This window comes from Alligator mississippiensis, chromosome 10 (assembly GCF_030867095.1).
Source record: "Alligator mississippiensis isolate rAllMis1 chromosome 10, rAllMis1, whole genome shotgun sequence".
Classification (NCBI taxonomy): Eukaryota; Metazoa; Chordata; order Crocodylia; family Alligatoridae; genus Alligator; species Alligator mississippiensis.
In genome coordinates, this window is record NC_081833.1 from 31,788,763 (window position 1) to 31,808,488 (window position 19,726).

Sequence of the window (19,726 nt, forward strand, 5' to 3'; positions counted from 1 at the left end):
TCACAGATGACTCAATTGCCACTTGGAGGAGACCACTGGGCCCCTCAGGGCCCAGACCCCTATGCGTCAGCCTTCCCAGTTTTGGCCCGCTTTATCTAGCTGAGCCCTCTCAACCCAAGTCCACCATCTCAGACCCTGGGTTCCTTGGCCTCCACCTCATATGACTCTGACCAAAACTAGTTCCAAAACTCAGAGCGTCTATGGCACCCTATTCCATGGCCTTCAGATCTCCCGTACAGCCACAACCTGGCCCTCCAGTGTTAAACTTTAATACAGAAAAGACAGTCAGAACACAAAGGGTTAACCATCCAATTACAACTCATCCACAATCCCCTCAGGACCATAAGAGTTTCCCTAGTCATAATGAGACAACTGATTTCCTTAGCCCTAGGGTACCTCCTTTTCCCTGACAGCTAACTCTGTCTTCCACTCCTTCCCAACAACCTGCAGACATGGACCCTCCAGCTGCAGTCCATAGACTTGGGCTTATATACAGCCAAGCCGTGCCCCTTCCAGTCACCTGGCCACGGCTGTTGAAGATATGCCCAGGGGTTCCTGTTCTGCCTAATGAGCTGTTTGGATTCCCCTCCCCTGCAGCCCTCTTTAGCTGCTTAGCAGTCCCAGGCCCTTGAGGTTTGGGTTTCTGCTGGTGCTGGCTGCTGCAGTAGTCTGCCCCTACATGGGCTGTAAAAGACTTGTTCCCCTGGGACCCCACTCTTTCTTCCTGCTCCCCCTCTGCATGTAGTTAATGGGGTTGGTGTTCCCTGTTACAGGCTCACATTAAATAGATTAGAAGTTATATAATTTACTAGTCTCAGAAAGTAAGGGTCAATGGAAAATCATTGTCCAGCAAAAGTGAGCTTCTAGTAGGGTCCCCATAAGGCTATTCAGTACCATTAGCAGTGCTCTGGGAGAAAATATTAAATCCCTGCTGGTAAAGATTGCACATGGCCCCAAATTCCTGGTAACTAGTAAGAAATAAGGCAATTCTACAGAGTGAGCTGGATATTTTGGTAAACTGGGTTCATTCACAAAACAAACATGGTAGTGCAACTCAGTGCAGGATCCTGCATGCAAGAGCAAAGGTTTGTGGGGGGGGTGTCACACTTGCAGGACGGGGAACACTATTCTATTCAGAGACTCTGAAAAGGAACTAGCAGTCACTGTAGAAAGCAAAGAAAAACTCAGGGCAATGGTTTGGCAAACAGTGCTGATGCAATCTGTGGAGGTATCTGCAAGGGCATGTTGAAGAGTGGCGTGAGGAAGACCTCATGACCTCTGCCTCTGTCATTAATGTAACCATTACTGACAATAAGGGAGGCAATGACACAGCTAATGTCCTGAAGAAGTTACATATAACTAACAGCAAAGAAGGATGGGTTTTCTTCATGTGTAAATAAGCTCTGAGATGCTGATGAAGTCAGGCTTAGATGCATGCCATGGGGCTATTTGTATGCTTACTTGGCAGGGGAGATACCATTATGATGGGTGCCTGTAGACATGCTGGAGGCTGCTCCAAAGCACTGTACAGTGCATCAGAGCAGACTTGATGAAATGAGTCTGCTGGAGTGTGCTAATTAACATGCTCCAACTACCCTCTGTGTCTTGTGTATCAGTGTCCCTGCACTTCAAAATGGGGGTGAGGGTTTTTTTACTAAAGCTCGTTTGATGAGACAAGCTGCAGGCATAGGCAGTGGGAGAAAATATTATTTTGTGGGGAGGGGGGCTGAGTAAATATTACTGGGGGGGGCTGACCCCCACCCCTCCCTTCCACAAGGCCGTTGTGGGGCCAATGTGCACTGGTGCTGTACGTGGTAGCAAAGGAGCAGCTCAGGTGCTGCGGGATGGCAGCGCCATGGTACTGCTGCTGTTTCCAGCCATTGCAAAATTAACTTGGGGGAGCTAAGCCCCATTAGCCTCAGTCTTCCACTGTATATAGCTGCAGGTGCTTTAGAGCAGCTCTTGGAGCTGTTCTAATTAAAGTGCCCCCCCAGCACATGTATAAAAAGGCCCAATGGTTTTGGCCTACGTGGTTTTACTTACCTGGCATGGGAGATACCCTTTTTCTTGGCCTTGAATGACTTGGTGTAGTTAAGGGTGGAGACCTGTCCATTGAACTGCAGGCAGGCCCCCCTGTGAGACTACTAAAGCCTCCCAATGGGTAGATCTCAGCGATATGATTTATGGTGATGAGAGATTGGTCTTGGGCTTTCCCACTAGCTTGTTTCTTTGGCCTTTTGGCTAGGGGCAAATGAGGCTGGGGACATCTGGACTCCAAGGTCTCCAGGCTTGGGGCTTGAATGTAGGATGCCTGCCATGGATTTGGGAGTATATGAAGCCCCAAATTGAGGAGTCTGGGAGGTAGAATACTTGCCAATGGTAACGCCACACAGACTGGAATGACTGAGCTCTGCTCAGTCAATAGAATTCAAAACTGATTTGGCCCAAGACAAAAGTGTGTTGTTTTTTTTAATTGTAAGAAGAACAAGGTGCAGAGGCAAATATCTGTGGGGGTGTCTGTATGCCAGAAAGGCATGATGCAGTTACTAAAGATTGGAACTGAGGAGTGTAGCTGAGGAACCAGTTAGAGTTGACTGCTGGAGATGGTCTCAACACTCATATGCTAATGGCGAAGGAAATAAAGCAGGATGGGTGTTTTAAAGGCTCTAGTTAGCCATAAAAGGGATATGGGATAACTATTAGCAACCTGCTTGGAAGAGGAGAGGAAAAATAAAACCTCTCTAGGCTGGGCACAGGAGCAGGGACCTGCATGCATCAGGGGTGGAAGGAGAAGGGAAAGGGGAGGAGAAAAGGGAGGGGAAGGGGGATTTCTGTGGGCTTGCTGAGTCCTGATCAAGACCAGGATCTAGGGAGTGGCTGACCAACAGCAGTCCATTAGTGCTCAAACAGCTTTGTATAGATACATGGATGTCATGGCATAAGTCAAGAGACAGGAAGCCTAGACTGAGAGATTTACTTTATCTTCTCTTTCAAAAGCAGTTAGCCCTGTACAGGGCTGGCTCCTTTCTGGGGTAGATTGGTTGCACCTTCACTGAAGTAAGTGGAGCCAGGGCCAGGCTCCTAGCTAGTGTGAATTGCCTGTGGTTCTAGTCAAATGAATGGGACCAGGTCCCTAATGGCTGCATCTACACATGCACATTTATTGCACAATAACTGAAATGACTTCACAGTATGGGCACGTGTTAACATGTGCACACCCATACTGCACAGCAAATATAGTGATTTATGCTGACTTGAGCATAAATTTGATACCTGCATCATGCAGGTATCAACTTTACGCCCGATTAGTTACTGTGTAGTAACATACGTGTACATGCCTTACTGCACAGTAACACTGTGCATGTGAACTGACTTGGGACTAACTTTAGTCCTAAGTCAGTACACACACAGCATTAATGCGCCTTAAAGCATGCATGTGTAGATACTGGCTTATTCCCATTTACTGCGCAGTAAATTTAAGCTGGCATAAATGAACGTGTAGAACGCCCAAGAAGTATAAATGGCTCTGAATCCAGTAGAGATAATGGGACTAGATGCCCAGCTGATGTTAATTGGCCACAGTTCTGTTGGCACCATAGGAGCTCCACTAATTACCCCAGCTGAAGATCTAGTCTTTAGTGCATTGAATTTTCTCCCACTGTCCAGTTTTGTTGCACTTTTTGTAACTCCCTGCATAGTGACATTATAATTCTGGCAAATGCAGCACCAAGGGATAAGGACATAATTCCCAGCAAGGTCATTCCAGAGGTCATGACCTACCTATGGGAGAACTATGATTCTGAAATAGGTCCATACGTCCCTTGGAGCCAAGCAGGATGCAATAAAGCATGCAGCACAAGTCTCCACTACCCCACCTCATGCAGCTATAGATAGATATGGACAAAGCTCTGTTTACAGAGAAGCCCACCTCCCTGGTAGTTAGCAGAGTCATGTGGCTGAAGTACTTAATTACAGAAACCCAATATAAATCCCAGTCAACATGTAGAGGAGACATCTACGCAGGAAGACGTAGCAGCTTTCTCAGAGAGATCAGCAGAGCAGAGTGCGGTAAGCCCCATTGCAATGCGTGGTACGACGTACAGTATTTCTAGCACGTGGGGACTCTGTATGAAGGTACACAAGTTGACTGTTCTGAATGTGTGCTGGTGTCCTACGCATGGGGTGACTGTGTGTACAAGTGCGTGTTTGTGTGTAGATCTCAAAGTGATTTTTACTCAGGCTGTCCTCAAAGTGGAGAATTCTTTCCAGCTCTTAAGGGCTGCGTTAAGGGAGTTCTTGCAGTGAAAGGGGCTGGCAGACTCTCCTGGAATAGTGTAATCCTTCTATAAAGACTGTGAGTGACCGGGTGACTGCTGTCCAAGTGCTGGGTGGCGAAAGGTTGCAGACACTATGTAATTTATACTTTAGGGTGACTAAGGAACTTTTAAAACCATCCCAATCTGCCATTGAAACAGACCTGGTTCTATGGTACTTGGACATGGGTCAGTACAGGGTTGTTTCACACAGTGTATTTGTTAGGTTCCTTTGACAGCTGTTTGCATTGACCCTTAAGGTGCCAATCCAAGGATTGGTGCCTGCTGTGCTTGGTGCTGTACCGACATACAGGACAAGAACAGGTCCTGCCCGTATAAGCTTGCAGCCTTGATTAACAGAATGCAAACATGGGGGTGAGAAGGAGATGAAGTGACCAATTTTTAGGAAATGGCACTGCAAGGCAGCATCACATAGGTATGGCTAGGCTGCTTTCTGTTCAGAAAGGAACGCCAAGCTACATTTCAGCCCAGAAGCAATAAAACCATGTTCCCACAGCACCATATTCTCTCGGCAGATGCTACCTTGTGCTGTAGATCCTTGTACCAGGACCAGTTTTCCTGAAATAGGACTATTGTCTTGAACTTGAGTCCCCTGGCACATGGGCTGCTCCTTATGGCTTGTGTCACTAGCCTACTAAGCACCTGCCTCTCTCTGCCATTTCTCTGGTGCTCCTCTACTTTCAACCCCATGTGTAAAGTTGGAGCTGAAGCATGATTCCTCCAGCTCTTCATCTGTGCTGTTTACCCTGTCCAGGCAATGCCTCTCTCTCTCAAATGCTATCAGCTAAGCTATTCAAAGATAATATCCGCTAAATCCTATCAGGGCTTTCTTTAGCTACCCTCAGAGCTTCCCATGCTTTTTTTTTTTAAACCAGTGCTCAGATTCCCAGGACCCCAGCCCTGTCTCCCCCCACCACATCTCTGCAAAGGGAATGAGAAAAGGAGTGCTTTAATCCCTTCCACAAGTGGTAGTGACTAGGTAAGAGGCAAGCAGTGGAGATGCAAGGCCCAATGTTACAAGAGGGTGCCTGTGGGGAGGACCCTCCTCATGGGGTCCATGGCACAATGCCGCTCAACATCATCTTCCATTGGCAAATTCCCCTTTCCCAGTTTGCCTCATTCTCATCCTCAGCCACTTCCATACCTGCATTTTTCTGTTTGGCCAATCTATGCCATTCTTCTGGTTCTTATGTCTCAGTAACATCAGTGTCTCATTAGCCAGCTCACTGAAAACAAAGGGTATGCTGCAGATCTCTACAGAGATCCCAAGCTGGTTTGATACTGGGGGTAGAGTAGTGGATCTGCAATAGCAGGTATCAGCTCTTCAGCAGGGTAATTAGCCCCAGTGCAAGGCTGCACTAATGCAGCTACCCTGCTCCCTGTAGTTGTGCTATCTTTTCATGGAGCTCCACTATGCATTGGAGATCTCTCCAACAATTCATTGCTAATGACTACCATTAAGGGGCTGTCTGATTTCCAGAACTTTGGTCTGAACTGGCAGTCAGTAGTGGTTATTTTTCTCTCTAGCCTTTACTTTTCTCATTAAGAACACTTAAAAAATAAAGCAATTCAGTACCTTGCAGCTACAGCAGACTTACCACCAGTTTAGCCTCTATCCTCACATTATATTTTCCCTCTCATGTTTCTGTTTCCTCTGCCTGGGCTCTTTCTTTGATGCCCTAGGTATCCTCCTATCCACAATTTGGCCAACCCTCATGTGTGTTATGGTCTCTCATTAAATAGGCCTCCACTTCTGAAGTCAACACCTAGGATAATTGTGCCAGCAGCTTTTAGCATCAGCAGACAGTCCTGCAGAAGCCAAATGGGCACATTTGACAAGCAGTCCAGGTTGCTCTTTCCACAAAACCTGTCTATCCTCTACTCAGCCCTGCAATGTGGGAGACCCAGAGATAGCAGAGGAACTGGAGGGGCTTGCAATGAAAACCTTGAGGAAATGGAACTTTTGAAACAACAAGAATTTGGAGAAAGGGAGGAGAAGGAAGCAGGCAGGGCAGATGAGTGTAGATTGTGGGGCCAGAAAGGAAGGAAGTGGCATGTTATCCACTGGGGCTGAACTAAGAGACGTACAGGATAGACTGTGAGGTGGGGCAAGAGAAGGTCAGGAGCTAGTTAGTGGGAGGGGCAGGGTGATGTATAGACTAGGTTGTCGGTCTGGAGAAGATGCAGCATACGGCAGGGCAGGAAGGAAGACTATGTAATAGGGCAGGGAGGGATATAGGTAAGCTGTGGAGTGGGGGAATGAGGCACAAGGGGCAGGCTGAGAGGCAGGATATGAGTTGGAGTGGGGAAAGGTTAGGGCTGGTTTGTGTGGTGATGCAGACAAACAAAATAGTGAAAGGATAAATGCTGCTTCAACTGGATTTGAGAAGTAATCCTGCTCCTTTCAGCCCACTGAGAGTGTGCGCCACAGACCAACTCTGTAGAGGTATGCACTCAGTGCCATGTCTCTGAGCCACACTCAGCCCTGGCGTCAGTGATGTGCCTGAGCTGAATTACAGGATAGAGCCTCCTATAAATGTGAGAGGTAGTCACTGCTCTGCATGTTTGCAGTGCTTGGGAATGGGTTACTTGAGGGAATTTCTGTCAAACCAGAATGGGTAGCTGTTAGTGAGGAACCTACTGTGTGTCAGACTTCAGCTGTTTGGGGCTGCAGCCCAGGCTGCAAACACGCAAACATTGGCTTTTCAAGATAGTGACATTTTTCACATTCTCTGAGCTCAAGTGTTTCACAGGAATTTACCTGGAAGCCAGCCTTGCCTATGTGTGAGCAACTGTGTGTACTCTGCTACTCATGGCCTTGGCATACTCTGAGATCAAGCCTTTCTGTGGTTTTAGAGTACACCACTCTGTACACAGTAGCTTGCACATCATAATCCAACTGTCTGGACACATGCATTCAAATCCATTGAGACTCTTACATTTCACGTGTGAATTTGCTCCCTTGGAACCCAAACATCAGTCAGGCCAGTGACTATTGGGTTTGGCCATGTGTGGACTGAAGGCTCATATGATGCTACCTAGCACCTGCTGCCCAGGAAAAAATTGAAGGCAGAAGGAAGTGAAACCAAAGAGCAGATAAAAGTGCTGGTAGACAGTTGTTCCTAAGAGGAAGGAAGTGTGAAGGTTAGAGAAACTTGTCTCATTATCCAGGGAGGGTGCTGGAACATCCTGTAGCCCTACAACTGTTGGGGAGGACAAACTGATGCAGCCAAATTTTAGTACAGAGAAAAGTCTGAGTGGAAAATCCAGCAGCTAAGGCAGCATTGACTGAGAGCATGAAGTCCCCTGTGTAAAGCTTAGGGAAATGTCGAAATCACAGCTTTGTGACTGTCCCCAGAAGATGCCCTGTTTGTTTCTATTCCTGTGGCTGCCTTCAGTCCTGCAAGAGGGAGCATGGGTCCATCTGGCAGAATAACCAAGGACTTCCAACATTAGAATATGGAGTTCTAACTTGCTCTTCAACTGCCCTCTCAGAATAAAGCTATTGAGATTTTTTTTTCATGATAGAGGGAAAAATGCTTGTTTCTGGCTTTTCCTAATGCTACCATGACTGAAGAGACTTCACTTAACATTTCCTCAAATAATAAGCTGCAGGGGAGAGAACAACAGTGAAAATGTTCAGACTCAAAGCTTCAACATGCTGGGAATATATGCAAACGTAGGGATTGGAAGGAATTGTATCCTAAATGATTGCCTATGCCAGTTCCAGTCATGTTATAATTAATTCACTGCTAAACAAGTACTGCATAATTCTCAGGAGAAAGGTGAATGAAAGCTATTTCTTAAATATCCTCATCACAAAGAACTAATAAGAGCCTAGGGGAACATAACTCAAGTTACAGTGCTGCCAACCTTAAATGCTAAGAAATTGTAGGGAAGACGCCAAAAACTATGAGATTAGCTTAAAATCATGAGATTTCAATCAAGTAATCTTTCATGTCATCAGAGACTTCTGGTTGCACATTTCTCTGAAGCCAGTGCCTCTTTTAGAAAGGACAGCTGAGAGTCTTATCCAATCACCTGACTCAAGCAGCTGGGGCTTTCCAGAAATTCACTCCAAATCACAAAACTCATGATAGGATCAAGAGAGTTGACAATACTGAGTTCAGGCTTTGCTTCTCTGGGGATACTGATGACAGCCCATTCCAGGAGGAGAGCCCATTCTAGGCATCCTTCTATTTTGGTTCCTCCCTTTTTCTTCAAGCTAGATAAATACACTGAGAAGCTCTTCAGCATGCCTGCCTGCAGTACAGACAGCCAGCCCCTAATGCCCCTTCTTCCCCAATGTGGTTCCCACTGAAGACAATCAGTTCAAAAGTCTGGAGCTTCTGCTTAATTCGTGTCCTAACAAGCAGCCTGCAGAGAGCAAATGAGTTGAGCTTTGGTCTTAGATGAGCTGCTTCTTCTGTTACGCAGGTTCCCTGGGGATCATGCTGAACGTGCTGCTGCTGTGCTGGGGGTTGCTACAGGGAATCCAGGCCGTCCTCACCTCTGACCTCAACAGCAACCACCTGCAGGAGATGAGCTCCAGTGTGAATGGGGGAGGCAGATCTGGTTACACGAGCCTTCTGCACAAAGTCAAGGAGGCACCTGTAGAGCGTTCAGGTGAGTAATATTTTTTTGGGTTCCCTCTCCCTCAGGCCTTATCAAGTAACCTGAGTTACTGTCATGCTTCTGTAGTCACGAGTAGCCCTACAACTCTTTACAGATTCACAGGTAGGGAATCCATAGTCAGTACTAGAAAGGGAAATCTTGTGAAGCAGTGCAGTTCATCCTATTAACACTGTGCAGCCTCCCCTGAAGGGCAGTATTGTGTCATGAAGAGCCAGCCACACAAGGAGGGAAAGCCTCCCTGTTCCATTTCTGCCCAGCCAACCCACTCCACCTAAGCCAGGCTCAGGTTCAGGAGCACTTGGATCATGCTGGGAACACTTGGAAGGTCAACACTACTGCTGGCAGAGTTGGCCCCCTATAGTCTAGCATCCCTCACAAGCATAGCTTTCCCATGCTCACTACATCCTCACATTAACCCAAGCACATAACCTGATACCTGTTTGTTTCTGATCATTCGCTGCATTTTATACTATGAAAATCAACAAGATCTTCCTGCACTGTGGGGCCCCTCTCTTGGCCACTCCAGTCTTCTGGCCTGAGGGATCTGGTGGCCATGGGATCCCCTCTTGCCCCTACTGTGGTCATGGTTGATATTAGGTAGGAATATAACAGTATGAGATTGTTCTCCCATGTTCTGACCTGTTGGTTGCATGCCTGGCTTCCAACATGTTGGTCAGGAGAAGCACCTCAGGTTCCGTGAAAATAGAGAAGGGTTCTGGAAGGGAGTTTTTTGTTCTTGTGCAGAACTCAAGCAGAGGCTGCAGGTGCTAGCCAGTAAGAGATAGTCACTTATCTTCCCTTTGAGGGACATCATTTTTAATAAACTTTTTAAGCACTTAGTCTCTCTCTCCCTCCCCCTACTCTCTGGATTGTGGAGAGGACATGGTCAGAATGGTAAAGCTAGAGTGGAGCAGTATTTCAGCTAGCAGATAATGGCTGTTATGCACCAACCCCCAGCCCTTTTGTAATTCACAGGAACTTTACCCAGGCTTGAGTTTGACAGGATGGATGTGGAGCTCCATACTGCTGATGAGGATCTTGTACAGAAAGACACTGTACTGGAGCCACAGGTAATGTCCTTTGAGACTTGGGTGGTTATTAAAGTCCTCTACATGATCTCTGGGCCACATTTAGTTCCTCTGTGTGAGAGGACTAGGACATATGCTAGGGCCAGGAACAATTCCAAATGAACATTAAGTAGTTTAAAATTCTCCATGAAATTGAATTACCAATCTTTGCCTGGCTGGGAGCCCCAACTCTGAGGCAGTGCCCCTCCCAGCAGAAGACACAGAACCTGGGTAGCTTCAACACCAAGGCGGACCAAGATAGGTTGATGAGGAGCTGGAAGATGGAAGCTTTGGGAGCTGGAGCTGCTGAGTATCCATGAGCCTTGGAATTTGGGAGACAGGTGTACCTGTGTGTCCAAAGCACCAGCTCCTCAGCCCCACCAGGCAGGCTGTCAGATGAGTGAGCTGGCAGGAGACCAGGAAGGTTCTGAAACCCTGCCTGGCAGGTGACATTTCCTGCTTTGTTTCCAGGGGAAGACTGTCAATATTGAACTATCTCCACCAAATTGTGATGAATTGGCAACTCTAACAGCAACATGTTTTGCTGAAACCTTTCTGATTAGCTCTCTTGTTCAGTCAAGACCAGAGAGGATAGTGAGGAATTTCAGAAGAATGTTGCCAAGTAAGGGGAAGGGGCAACATGATAAAAGATGAAATTCAGAGTTGTTAAAGGCAGAGTTGCATGCATTTGGGGAAAACATTTGGATTACTCATTTACTCGGCCGCGCCCTAAATTATTAAAATCAACCCTAGAAAAGGGTCTTGGTGTCACTGAAGACAAATCAGTAGAAAACCCTGCTTGATTTGGAGGTGCAGTTAGAAAGACTAATGAGACAATACAAACTATAAGGGGTGGGAACAAAGAAAGCAGCTAATGCCTTTATGTGGAACCAGTGGTGCAGGCTTATATGAATACTGTGTGCCAGGGAAAAGGAACCTGCTGAAACTCTTATGAGGAAAACTAGCCAATTGCCCATCAAGAATGACGGGGTGGGGGTGGGACAGAGGCCTGGTGGTGGCAGCAGGGCATCACTGTGCCCCCCCCCCCGGCTTCTGTCAGGACCTGGCTGCAAGGAGGTGGCAGCATGCTCCCTGCCCTCATGGCAGGCAGGGACAGAGTCCTGCATCTGGCCCCGCCCCCGCTTCTTGTCTGGTCACGGGAAGGGGAGAACAGGCTCGCTCTCCCCACACTTGCCCCTGCTTCTTTGGGGCTGGGCCTGCCCCCCCCCCCTTCAGGGCTGTTGTCGGGGTATGGCAGTGGCAGTGGGGTACTGCCACCATGCCCCCCTTCCTGCTCCCACTTCCCTCCTCCTTCCCCCTCCCTGCTGGCTTTTGTTGGGGCCTGGCAGCTCTGCATCCCCCCGGGTCCAGCCCCACCCCCACTTCTCATCCGGTCAGGGGAGGGGGGGAACAGGCCCACTCCCCACCTTCCCCTGCTCCATCCCCACTGCCTGCAGGGAGTGGGGGAGAGGGGGTGCAGGCCAGCTGTGCTAGCCTGGCCACGTCCCGCTGCCATAGTAGTGCTCCGCTGCACTGTCTCCTGTCTGAACACTCCTGGAGCACTCTCATTGGGTGTTTCAGTCAGTCAATCAGAGTGCAAATAAAGTGTTATGGACAGACAGACAGACTAAGGCTTTTATAATATTAGATGTCAGGATTGCTACCCCACAAATGAGACAAATCCTGGTTGTGAGGAAGTTGGAATTAGGTTCTTGTAAATTATTGAATGATCTAGAGCAGAGGGTGGCAACCTTTTATTAACTCAGGCCAGAGTTTGTGACCTGGGCAGTGCCATGGGCACCAGCTGCTCCAGCAACCCTGAGCAGAGGCTACAATGAAGAAGAGCAGCCCTGCATGCAGGATGGAGCAGCTGGAGGCAATTGGCAGGCCATTACTAGAATGTTGATTAAATCAAGTGGCTATGGATGGACATGCTTTTAGTAAAATGTAGACCAGGTCATAACTTTGTGGGTCATATCCATTCATTTTCAGGGAATGTGCATGCTTATGTGTGCATGCTGGTCTGGCATGCAGCATGGGAGACTCAAGAGTGCATGTCATGAGGGTTAGTGCCTACTAGGGTCACCATATTTTGTTGAAGCTATGCCTGAACACCCACGTTTAAAATGGTATTATCATATATGCACTAGTCATTGTGAAAATGGGCATTCCTCTACAACAAAATTCCAAACTTGCCATGTCTGTGAGGGCATGATCTACTCCTAAGATTTGAACTGGCAGGGTATGGCTAAAGTGTCCTTATATAGACTCATCCCACAGAAAAATAACAACCCAATAGTCTAGTCAAGAGCAGTGTGAGCAACTGCACTATTACTGACACCCATTCCAAATGCTGACTATTAAAAGGTCCATGATTTTATTTTGAGAATTGGTCATTACTTCATAAAGGTCGAGTTCCCAGATGCTGGGCCTGGGTCAGTCATCCAAACAGGCACAGACAAAGACCTGCAGTTCCTGAACTGTCCAGGGCACACATGCTAATTAGCACACACTGGAGCAGATTCGATTAGTTGAGTCTGTTGGAGCATGCTAATTAGCATGCTCCTGCAGCCTCCACATCACTTGTATTCAGCATCCCCACACTTCAGAATGGTGCTAGAGGCACTTTAACTAAAGCTTGTCAAACGAACATTAGCAAAAGTGCCCTTGTTGCCACTTTGGAGCACAGGACAATGAATACACGTTATGCTGCAGACGCTTTAAAATTAGAGTGGCTCTGAGAGCCACTCTAATTAAAGCACCCCCAACCCAGAGCACCTGTAAAGATGCATATTGTGCCTATTGTGTAAAGATGCCTATTAATGCCTATTGTAGCTGGGCCTACTTAGAGAGGAAAACACAGCAGTCAAAGTGCATCTATTTTCTCCCTTTGTAAATTATGTCTTTTCTCTCAGCAACTTCCTCTCTCATTTTTTTTTCTGCTGGCCTTGGATTTTCAATGGCATGGAGTAATGCATCCAATTACCATGAGCTTGGGGCCTCAAACTCCCTCAAGCTTTTTATGAAATCTCAGCTGACATGTCTGGTTGTATCCCAAGAGCCCATCTTTATATGGGCGCACGACTTTGAGCAGGGCTTCATGTATTCAGTACTTCTATGGGAGGCAAATTCACTACTCGTTACATACTTGTGCTCCAGAAGCTGAAACTTCATTTAAAAAAGAAGTTGCTGCTCTTCATGCTTATGAAGAAACTTAAAGTATAATGCAGCAGATCCAAAGCTATGTAGAAACCCTGAAACCAGTCCTCTAAAAAGGGTAAAGGATCCTCCTAAACCCGAAAGATGACAGGGTCAGTCTCAACACTGCCCACTGCTTTACTGCTGATCGTTTTAACAGAGACATGCTGCTAATGTGCTTGTCCCTCAGTTCAATTGCCATCCCTAATGCCACAAGCACTAACTATCCCAAACCCTGACTCGTTTATCCCCAGTGGCCTCTAAGATGCTGTCGTTTGATGCACTAACAAAACTTGCAGCATGCCGAGAACTATTATATGAGGACCATCTAAAATAAATCAAATTCAGTATCATGGGCACTTTTACACATGCTCTAGCACTTTAATTTGAACAGCTCTGAGAACTGCTCTTGTTAACGTGCTGCTGTGTCTTGTGTCTGTGTCCCTGCACATAAAAATGGCAATGGGGGCACTTGAACTAAAGCTTGTTCAACAAGCTTTAGTTCAAGTGCCCCTGCCACCATTTTTAAGAGTGGGGATGCTGATACATGAGACACAAGAGGCTGCCTGAGTGTGGTAACTGTCACTCCAGCAGACTCAATTAATTAATTGAGTCTGCTCCAATAAGCTGGGACTCTTTCACATTGGAGAAGCCTCCCTGCTCCAGTATAGGCATGCAGGCTAGTCCAGAGAGGTAGATAGTATCTGATGAAGCAGGCTGTCACCTATGAGAGCATATGCCTCTCTGAACGAATTAGCTTTTAAGATGGCACCTTGCCCTGACTTCTGGATGATTAGTCCAGAGGCTGCTATATGGATTTGGTTGTTAGTCTCTTGTTAATTCATTACAAACTACATTTTGATATTCAACTGAAGGTGATATAAAATATCCATGGAAGTTTCAGGCTCCAGGAATCTTGTCACGGAATTTAGATCCATTTTGCAGCAGAGTACACAGACCCCTGCCTCTCAGGAAAACTCATCAGTCCTGAAAGTCGAGTTTGGTGCAGCCAGAGTAGGGCCTGTCAGAGGGGCTGCTGCAGATGTATTACTTGCAAGTGGCTTTCATATTTTCAGTCCTCTCTTCTCCCACTGAGCTATCTTGGGCAATGTTGTCCTTTTCTCTTGAAGACCCATAAAATGCAGGACCACTGGAACAATCCAACCTTGGGGTATAGACAGATGTAATACTTTTTTTGCTGTCCAAGGATACCAATTTAAGCAGTTGGAATACAACTGTTTGGGTAGCAAAACTGCTTCAGTCAAGGTCAACTGGCGACTGTGCTCCCTTCTATCCCTCTGGTATGATGCAGACGTAACAGTTATGACTGATACATGCACTCTCTCCCCTATTAAAGCAGCTAATAGAGGGGCAGGCGACTATTTTGGGTGGAGGGCCACTTACTGAGTTTTGAAGCAAGCCATCGAGGGCTGCATGATTGGCAGCCAGAGGCAGATAAATATTAATTTTCTAAATTTTTTAGGGGCCCCACGGGCTGGATAGAATCACCTGGCAGGCTGTATCTGGCCTGTGGGCTGCATTTTGCCCACCCCTGAGCTAATATGTACATTCCACAGGCAAGGTCAGCTTCCTAAGGAAGTATGGACTGGATGAATGGACTGTAAGGTGAACAGAAAACTGGCTGAAGCATTGGGCTCAGAGAGTAGTAATCAATGGCTTGATGTCCAGTTGACAGCTGGTATCATGAGAAGTGCCCCTGGGGTTGGTCCTGAGGCTGGTTTTGTGTAGTATTTTCATCAGGGACCTGGAAGATGGCATAGAGTGCACCCTCAGCAAGTTTGTAGATGACACCAAGCTGGGGGCAGTAGTGATACATTGGAGGGTAGGGCTAGGGTTCAGAGAGACCTAGGCAAATTGGAGGGTTGGACCAAAAGAAATCATGAGGTTCAACAAGGAGAAGTACAAAGTCCTGCACTTAGGATGGAACAATCCCATACACTGGTACAGGCTGGGGGCTGACTGGCTAAGCAGCAGTTCTGCAGAAAAGGAGCTGGGGGTCACAGTGGACAATAAACTGAATATGAGCAAACAGTGTGCCCTTGTTGCCAAGCAGCCTAACAGCATAGTGGGCTGCATTGGCAGGAGTGTTGCCAGCAGGTCAAGGAAAGCAATTCTTCCCCTTTATTCAGCTCTGGTGAGACCATACCTGGAGTACTATGTTCAGTTTTGGGCCTCCACTACAGAAAGGATGTGGACAAATTGGAAAGGGTCTAGTGGAGGGCAACAAAAATGGTGAGGGGGCTGGGGGACATGGCTTCTGAGGAGAGGCAGAAGGAACTGGGCTTATTTAGTCTTCAGAAGAGAAGACTAAAAGGAGATTTGATAGCAGCCTTCAACTACCTGAAGGGGGGTTTGAAAGAGGATGGAACGAGACTGTTCTCAGTAGTGACAGATGACAGAACAAGGAGCAATGGTCTCAAGTTGCAGCAAGGGAAGTTTAGTTAGATATTAGGAAGAATTTTCTTATTAGGAGGGTAGTAAAACACTGGAACAGGTTACCCAGAGAGTTTGTGGACTCTCCATGCTTGGGGGTTTCTAAGACCGGACTAGACAAAGGCTTGGCTGGGATGATCTAGTTAGGGATGGTTCTGCTTTGAGCAGGGGAATGGACTAGATGGCCTCCTGAGGTCCCTTCCAACCCTCATTTTCTATGATTCTGTGATTTGCCCATACCCTCAGTGCAAAACTTACAAGTGTTTTATTCCCTGTATTCATTGAGCATGCTAGTGGGGCATCTGACAAGGACACAGCACAGCTCCTTCCCAAGCGGTTTGCTATTTGTAGGCATTGTTTCCTCCATGAAGCCATTTTCTTTTGCTCTTTGTTCAGGTGTTGTCTGCAGTACTGGAAGCTCAGGACCGTGAGGAGCGCTCTCCCCGCAGATGTGTCCGCCTGCTGGAATCCTGCCTTGGGCATCAGCTGCCCTGCTGTGATCCATGTGCCACCTGCTACTGCCGCTTCTTCAATGCCTTCTGCTACTGCAGGAAAATCAGTGCCAATTTCCCCTGTGGCAAGAACTAGCTTTGGCTCTGGAGGGATTTCTTTCCCCTCCACCTTCTTTCTTTCACCCCTTGGGTTAATAACTGGCGTGTCCATGTGTGCCTCTATGTTTTTTAGTTCCAATAAAACAACTATTAGCAAATTTATCATTACATTCAGCTAGTTCTGCCTCTGGCTTTTGCTTTGATTCTAAAAGGGAATTCCCTGTTAATGAGGAACAGCAATCTATGTCCATTAGAAAAGAGCCCTTTGGAAACATGCTTCTCTGATGTGTTAGGGTAGCAGTTCCCAAACTCCAACACGGGGCGGGCAATTATTTTGGGCAGAGGGCTGCTTACTGAGTTTTGGCAAGCTATTGAGGGCTGCATGACAGGCAACCCAGGGCAGATAAATATTAATTTTCTAAATATTTAAGGGGCCCTGCAGACCAGATAGAATGGCCTAGCAGGCCACATCCAGCCCCCAGGCTGCATTATGCCCACCCCTGCTCTAACAGATTGTGTACTACCAGTTTAAAATTATACAACCTTAAGTACCACCAGCAATTTTTTCAGTTCAGCCTTAAGTACCACCAGCAAATTTTTGTCATATAAAGTAATTATAGTAAATCTGTTAATGTGTACCACTGGTGGCACCCATACCACAGATTGGGAACCGTTGGGTTAGGGAGTAGTATCTCAGCAGGGTGGCTGCTGCGGGAGAGGTGATGTCATTCTTTGACTACTATGTGGTTGGTTGCTACTTTGTCTGTGTTCTCTTGTCCCAGGAACCCTCTTGGTGCCTTGGGTTATTTTTAATTCTGCAAGCATGCTAGGAAGAGACTGGATTTGCTAGGAAGAGATGGGATGTACCAGAAGAAGAGAGGGAAGAACATCTTCACAGGGAGGCTCGCTACAGGCTTGCTAACCTAGTGAGGAGGGCTTTGAATTAGGCTTACCAGAGGATGGAGACCAATGCCCTAAGGTAAGTGGGGAGGTGTGTGACCTGGAAGAAGTGCAAGCAGGAGGGGGCAATAGGGGAGGTAGTCTCACTCTTCCTGAGGAAATAGGCATAGGCAGAGGAAGAAAATAATTTGGAGGGGTGCAGGACCCCCCCCCCCCCCCCGCAGGTAAGTCTGGGGAGGAAGGGGCAAGGAGAGAAGTAAGGGCTGTAAGCTGGGGGGGGGGGGGGGGAGTGTGGGGCTGGGGCAGGCACTGCTCAGGTGGAGAGGGGCATGGCACAGGAAGGAGCCATGGCTTGTCCAGGGGGCGCGGGGAGGGGGTGGCAGCTCCCACCACTGCACGCACCCCGGGATGGCGTGGGGGGCACGTGCTCCCGGATCTGTACAGAGCAGGGCAGGCTGCTGCTGAGGACTGGGGCCAGACCTGCACTAGGCTCTTCCTGGTGGGGCTGGGCTGTGCTGCACTTGGGGCAAGTGGCAGCAGCGCTGGGAGGGGGGGCTGCGGGGTTACGGCGAATTTTGGGGTGGCTGCAGCCCCCTCCCAGCACCACTGCCACCCGCCCTGAGTGCAGTGCGGCCTAGCCACTGCTGGGAAGAGCCCGGCACAGCCCTTGCCCCAGCCCCGCCCCAGCTCACAGTGGCAGCCTGCCCACGCAGATCTGGGGGCACATGTACCCTGTGCCTCCTGGGGTGTGTGTAGAAGCAGGAACTCTGCCCCACAGATGAGCCATTCGCAGATCAGTCCTGTGCCCCATCCCACCCCAGCTGAGTAGTGCCTGCCCCAGCTCCATTCCCCACCCTTACCGCTGTGCCCGCTCTCCTCTTCACCCCTGCTGCAGCTGCCAGAAGCCTGCAGCCAGGCTGCCTTGTGGCTGAACTGCTGCCCTGCATTTGGGGGGCTACGCCTATGAAAATAAGTCAATTGGCTAGCTACTTCAGGTGCCTATACACGAATGCACTAAGCCTGGGAAACCAGCAGGAAGAATTAGAGGTCCTCACACAGTCGCAGAACTATGACAAAATAACAGAGACTTGGTGGGATCTTCCATGAGTGGAGCACTCTCATGGGAGGATATAAACTGTTCAGGAAAGACAGGCAGGGGAGAAGAGGAGGAGTTGTGCTTTATGCGAAAGAGCTGTGTATGATAGCTTAGAGCTCCAGTATGAAACTGGATATAAGCTTGTTGAAAGTCTCTGGGTTAGCATCAGAGGGGAGAGCAACAAAGGTGATGTTTTGGTGGGTGTCTGCTATAGACCAACAGACCAGGAGGATGAGGTGAATGAGGCTTTCTTCAAACAGCAAGTTTCCCAATCACAGGCCCTGGTTCTCCTGGGGCACTTCAATCACCCTGACATCTGCTGGGAGGGCAATACAGAGGTGCACAGGCAGCCCAGGAAGTTTTCGGAGAGCGTTGGGGACAACTTCCTGGTGCAAGTGTTGGAGAGGTCAACTAGGGACCATGTTGTTCTTGACCTGCTGTTCACAAACAGGGAAGAATTCATAGATTTCACAGACATTAGGGCTGGAAGGGACCTTGGAAGATCATCGAGTCCAGCCCCCCGTCCAAAGGGCAGGAAGTCAGCTGGGGTCATAGGATCCCAGCAAGATAAGCATCCAATTTACTCTTGAAGGTGTTCAATGTAGGTGCTTGAACCACCTCTGATGGCAGGCTATTCCAGACTTTGGGGGCTTGGACAGTAAAGAAATTCTTCCTTATGTCCAGCCTGAAATGGTCTTGCAGTAGTTTATAACTGTTTGACTTCGTCATCCCTTGGGGCACTCTGGTGAACAAATGTTCCCTCAGATACTGGTGGTCACTCCTGATAAACTTATAGGTGGCCATCAGATCACCCCTGAGCCTGCAATTTTCCAGGCTAAAAAGCCCCAGGGCTCTCAGCCTGTCATCGTAGGGTCTGCTTCCCTGACCTCTGATCATGTGCGTGGCTCTTCTCTGCACTCTCTCAAGCTTCTCCACATCCTTTTTGAATTGTGGGGCCCAAAACTGGACACAGTACTCCAGCTGCAGCCTCACCAAGGCCAAGTACAAGGGGAGAATGACATCCCGGGATTTGCTTGAGAAGCATATATGGATGCAAGCCAGTGTTTTGGTTGCTTTACTAGCCACAGCATCGCATTGCAGGCTCATGTTCATCTTGTGGTCAATGGTGACCCCCAAGTCTCTTTCTTCCGTAGTACTAGCCAGTGTAGCACTGCCGAGCCTATAAGGCTGCTGCAGGTTTTTCCTCCCAAGGTGGAGAACCTTGCATTTTTCAGTGTTAAACATTATCAGGTTCTCGTCCGCCCATTTGCTGAGCCTGTCCAGGTCAGCCTGGATCACTCTCCTGATCCAGGGAATTGATAGGGAATGTAATAGTGGTTGGCAGCTTGGGCAGCAGTGACCATGAGATGAGTGAGTTCAGGATCCTGAGGAAAGGAAGGAAGGAGAACAGCAAAGTATGGACCTTGGACTTCCAAAAAGCAGACTTCAACTCACTCAGGGAACTCTTGAGTAGAATCCCCTAGCAAACTA

At 48.0% G+C, this 19,726-nt stretch overlaps 1 protein-coding gene across 1 annotated transcript in view; it reads left to right on the forward strand.

Moving 5' to 3' along the window:
- The window catches only part of AGRP (agouti related neuropeptide), a 42,852-nt gene extending 26,445 nt beyond the window's left edge, over positions 1–16,407 (forward strand). The window contains exons 2-4 of the mRNA XM_019490975.2: positions 8,772–8,960; positions 9,945–10,039; positions 16,085–16,407. Of these exons, the coding sequence (XP_019346520.1) occupies positions 8,786–8,960; positions 9,945–10,039; positions 16,085–16,276 (462 nt within the window). The 5' untranslated portion in view covers positions 8,772–8,785 and the 3' untranslated portion in view covers positions 16,277–16,407. The remainder of the gene's footprint in view (positions 1–8,771; positions 8,961–9,944; positions 10,040–16,084) is intronic.
- Positions 16,408–19,726: the final 3,319 nt, after the last annotated feature.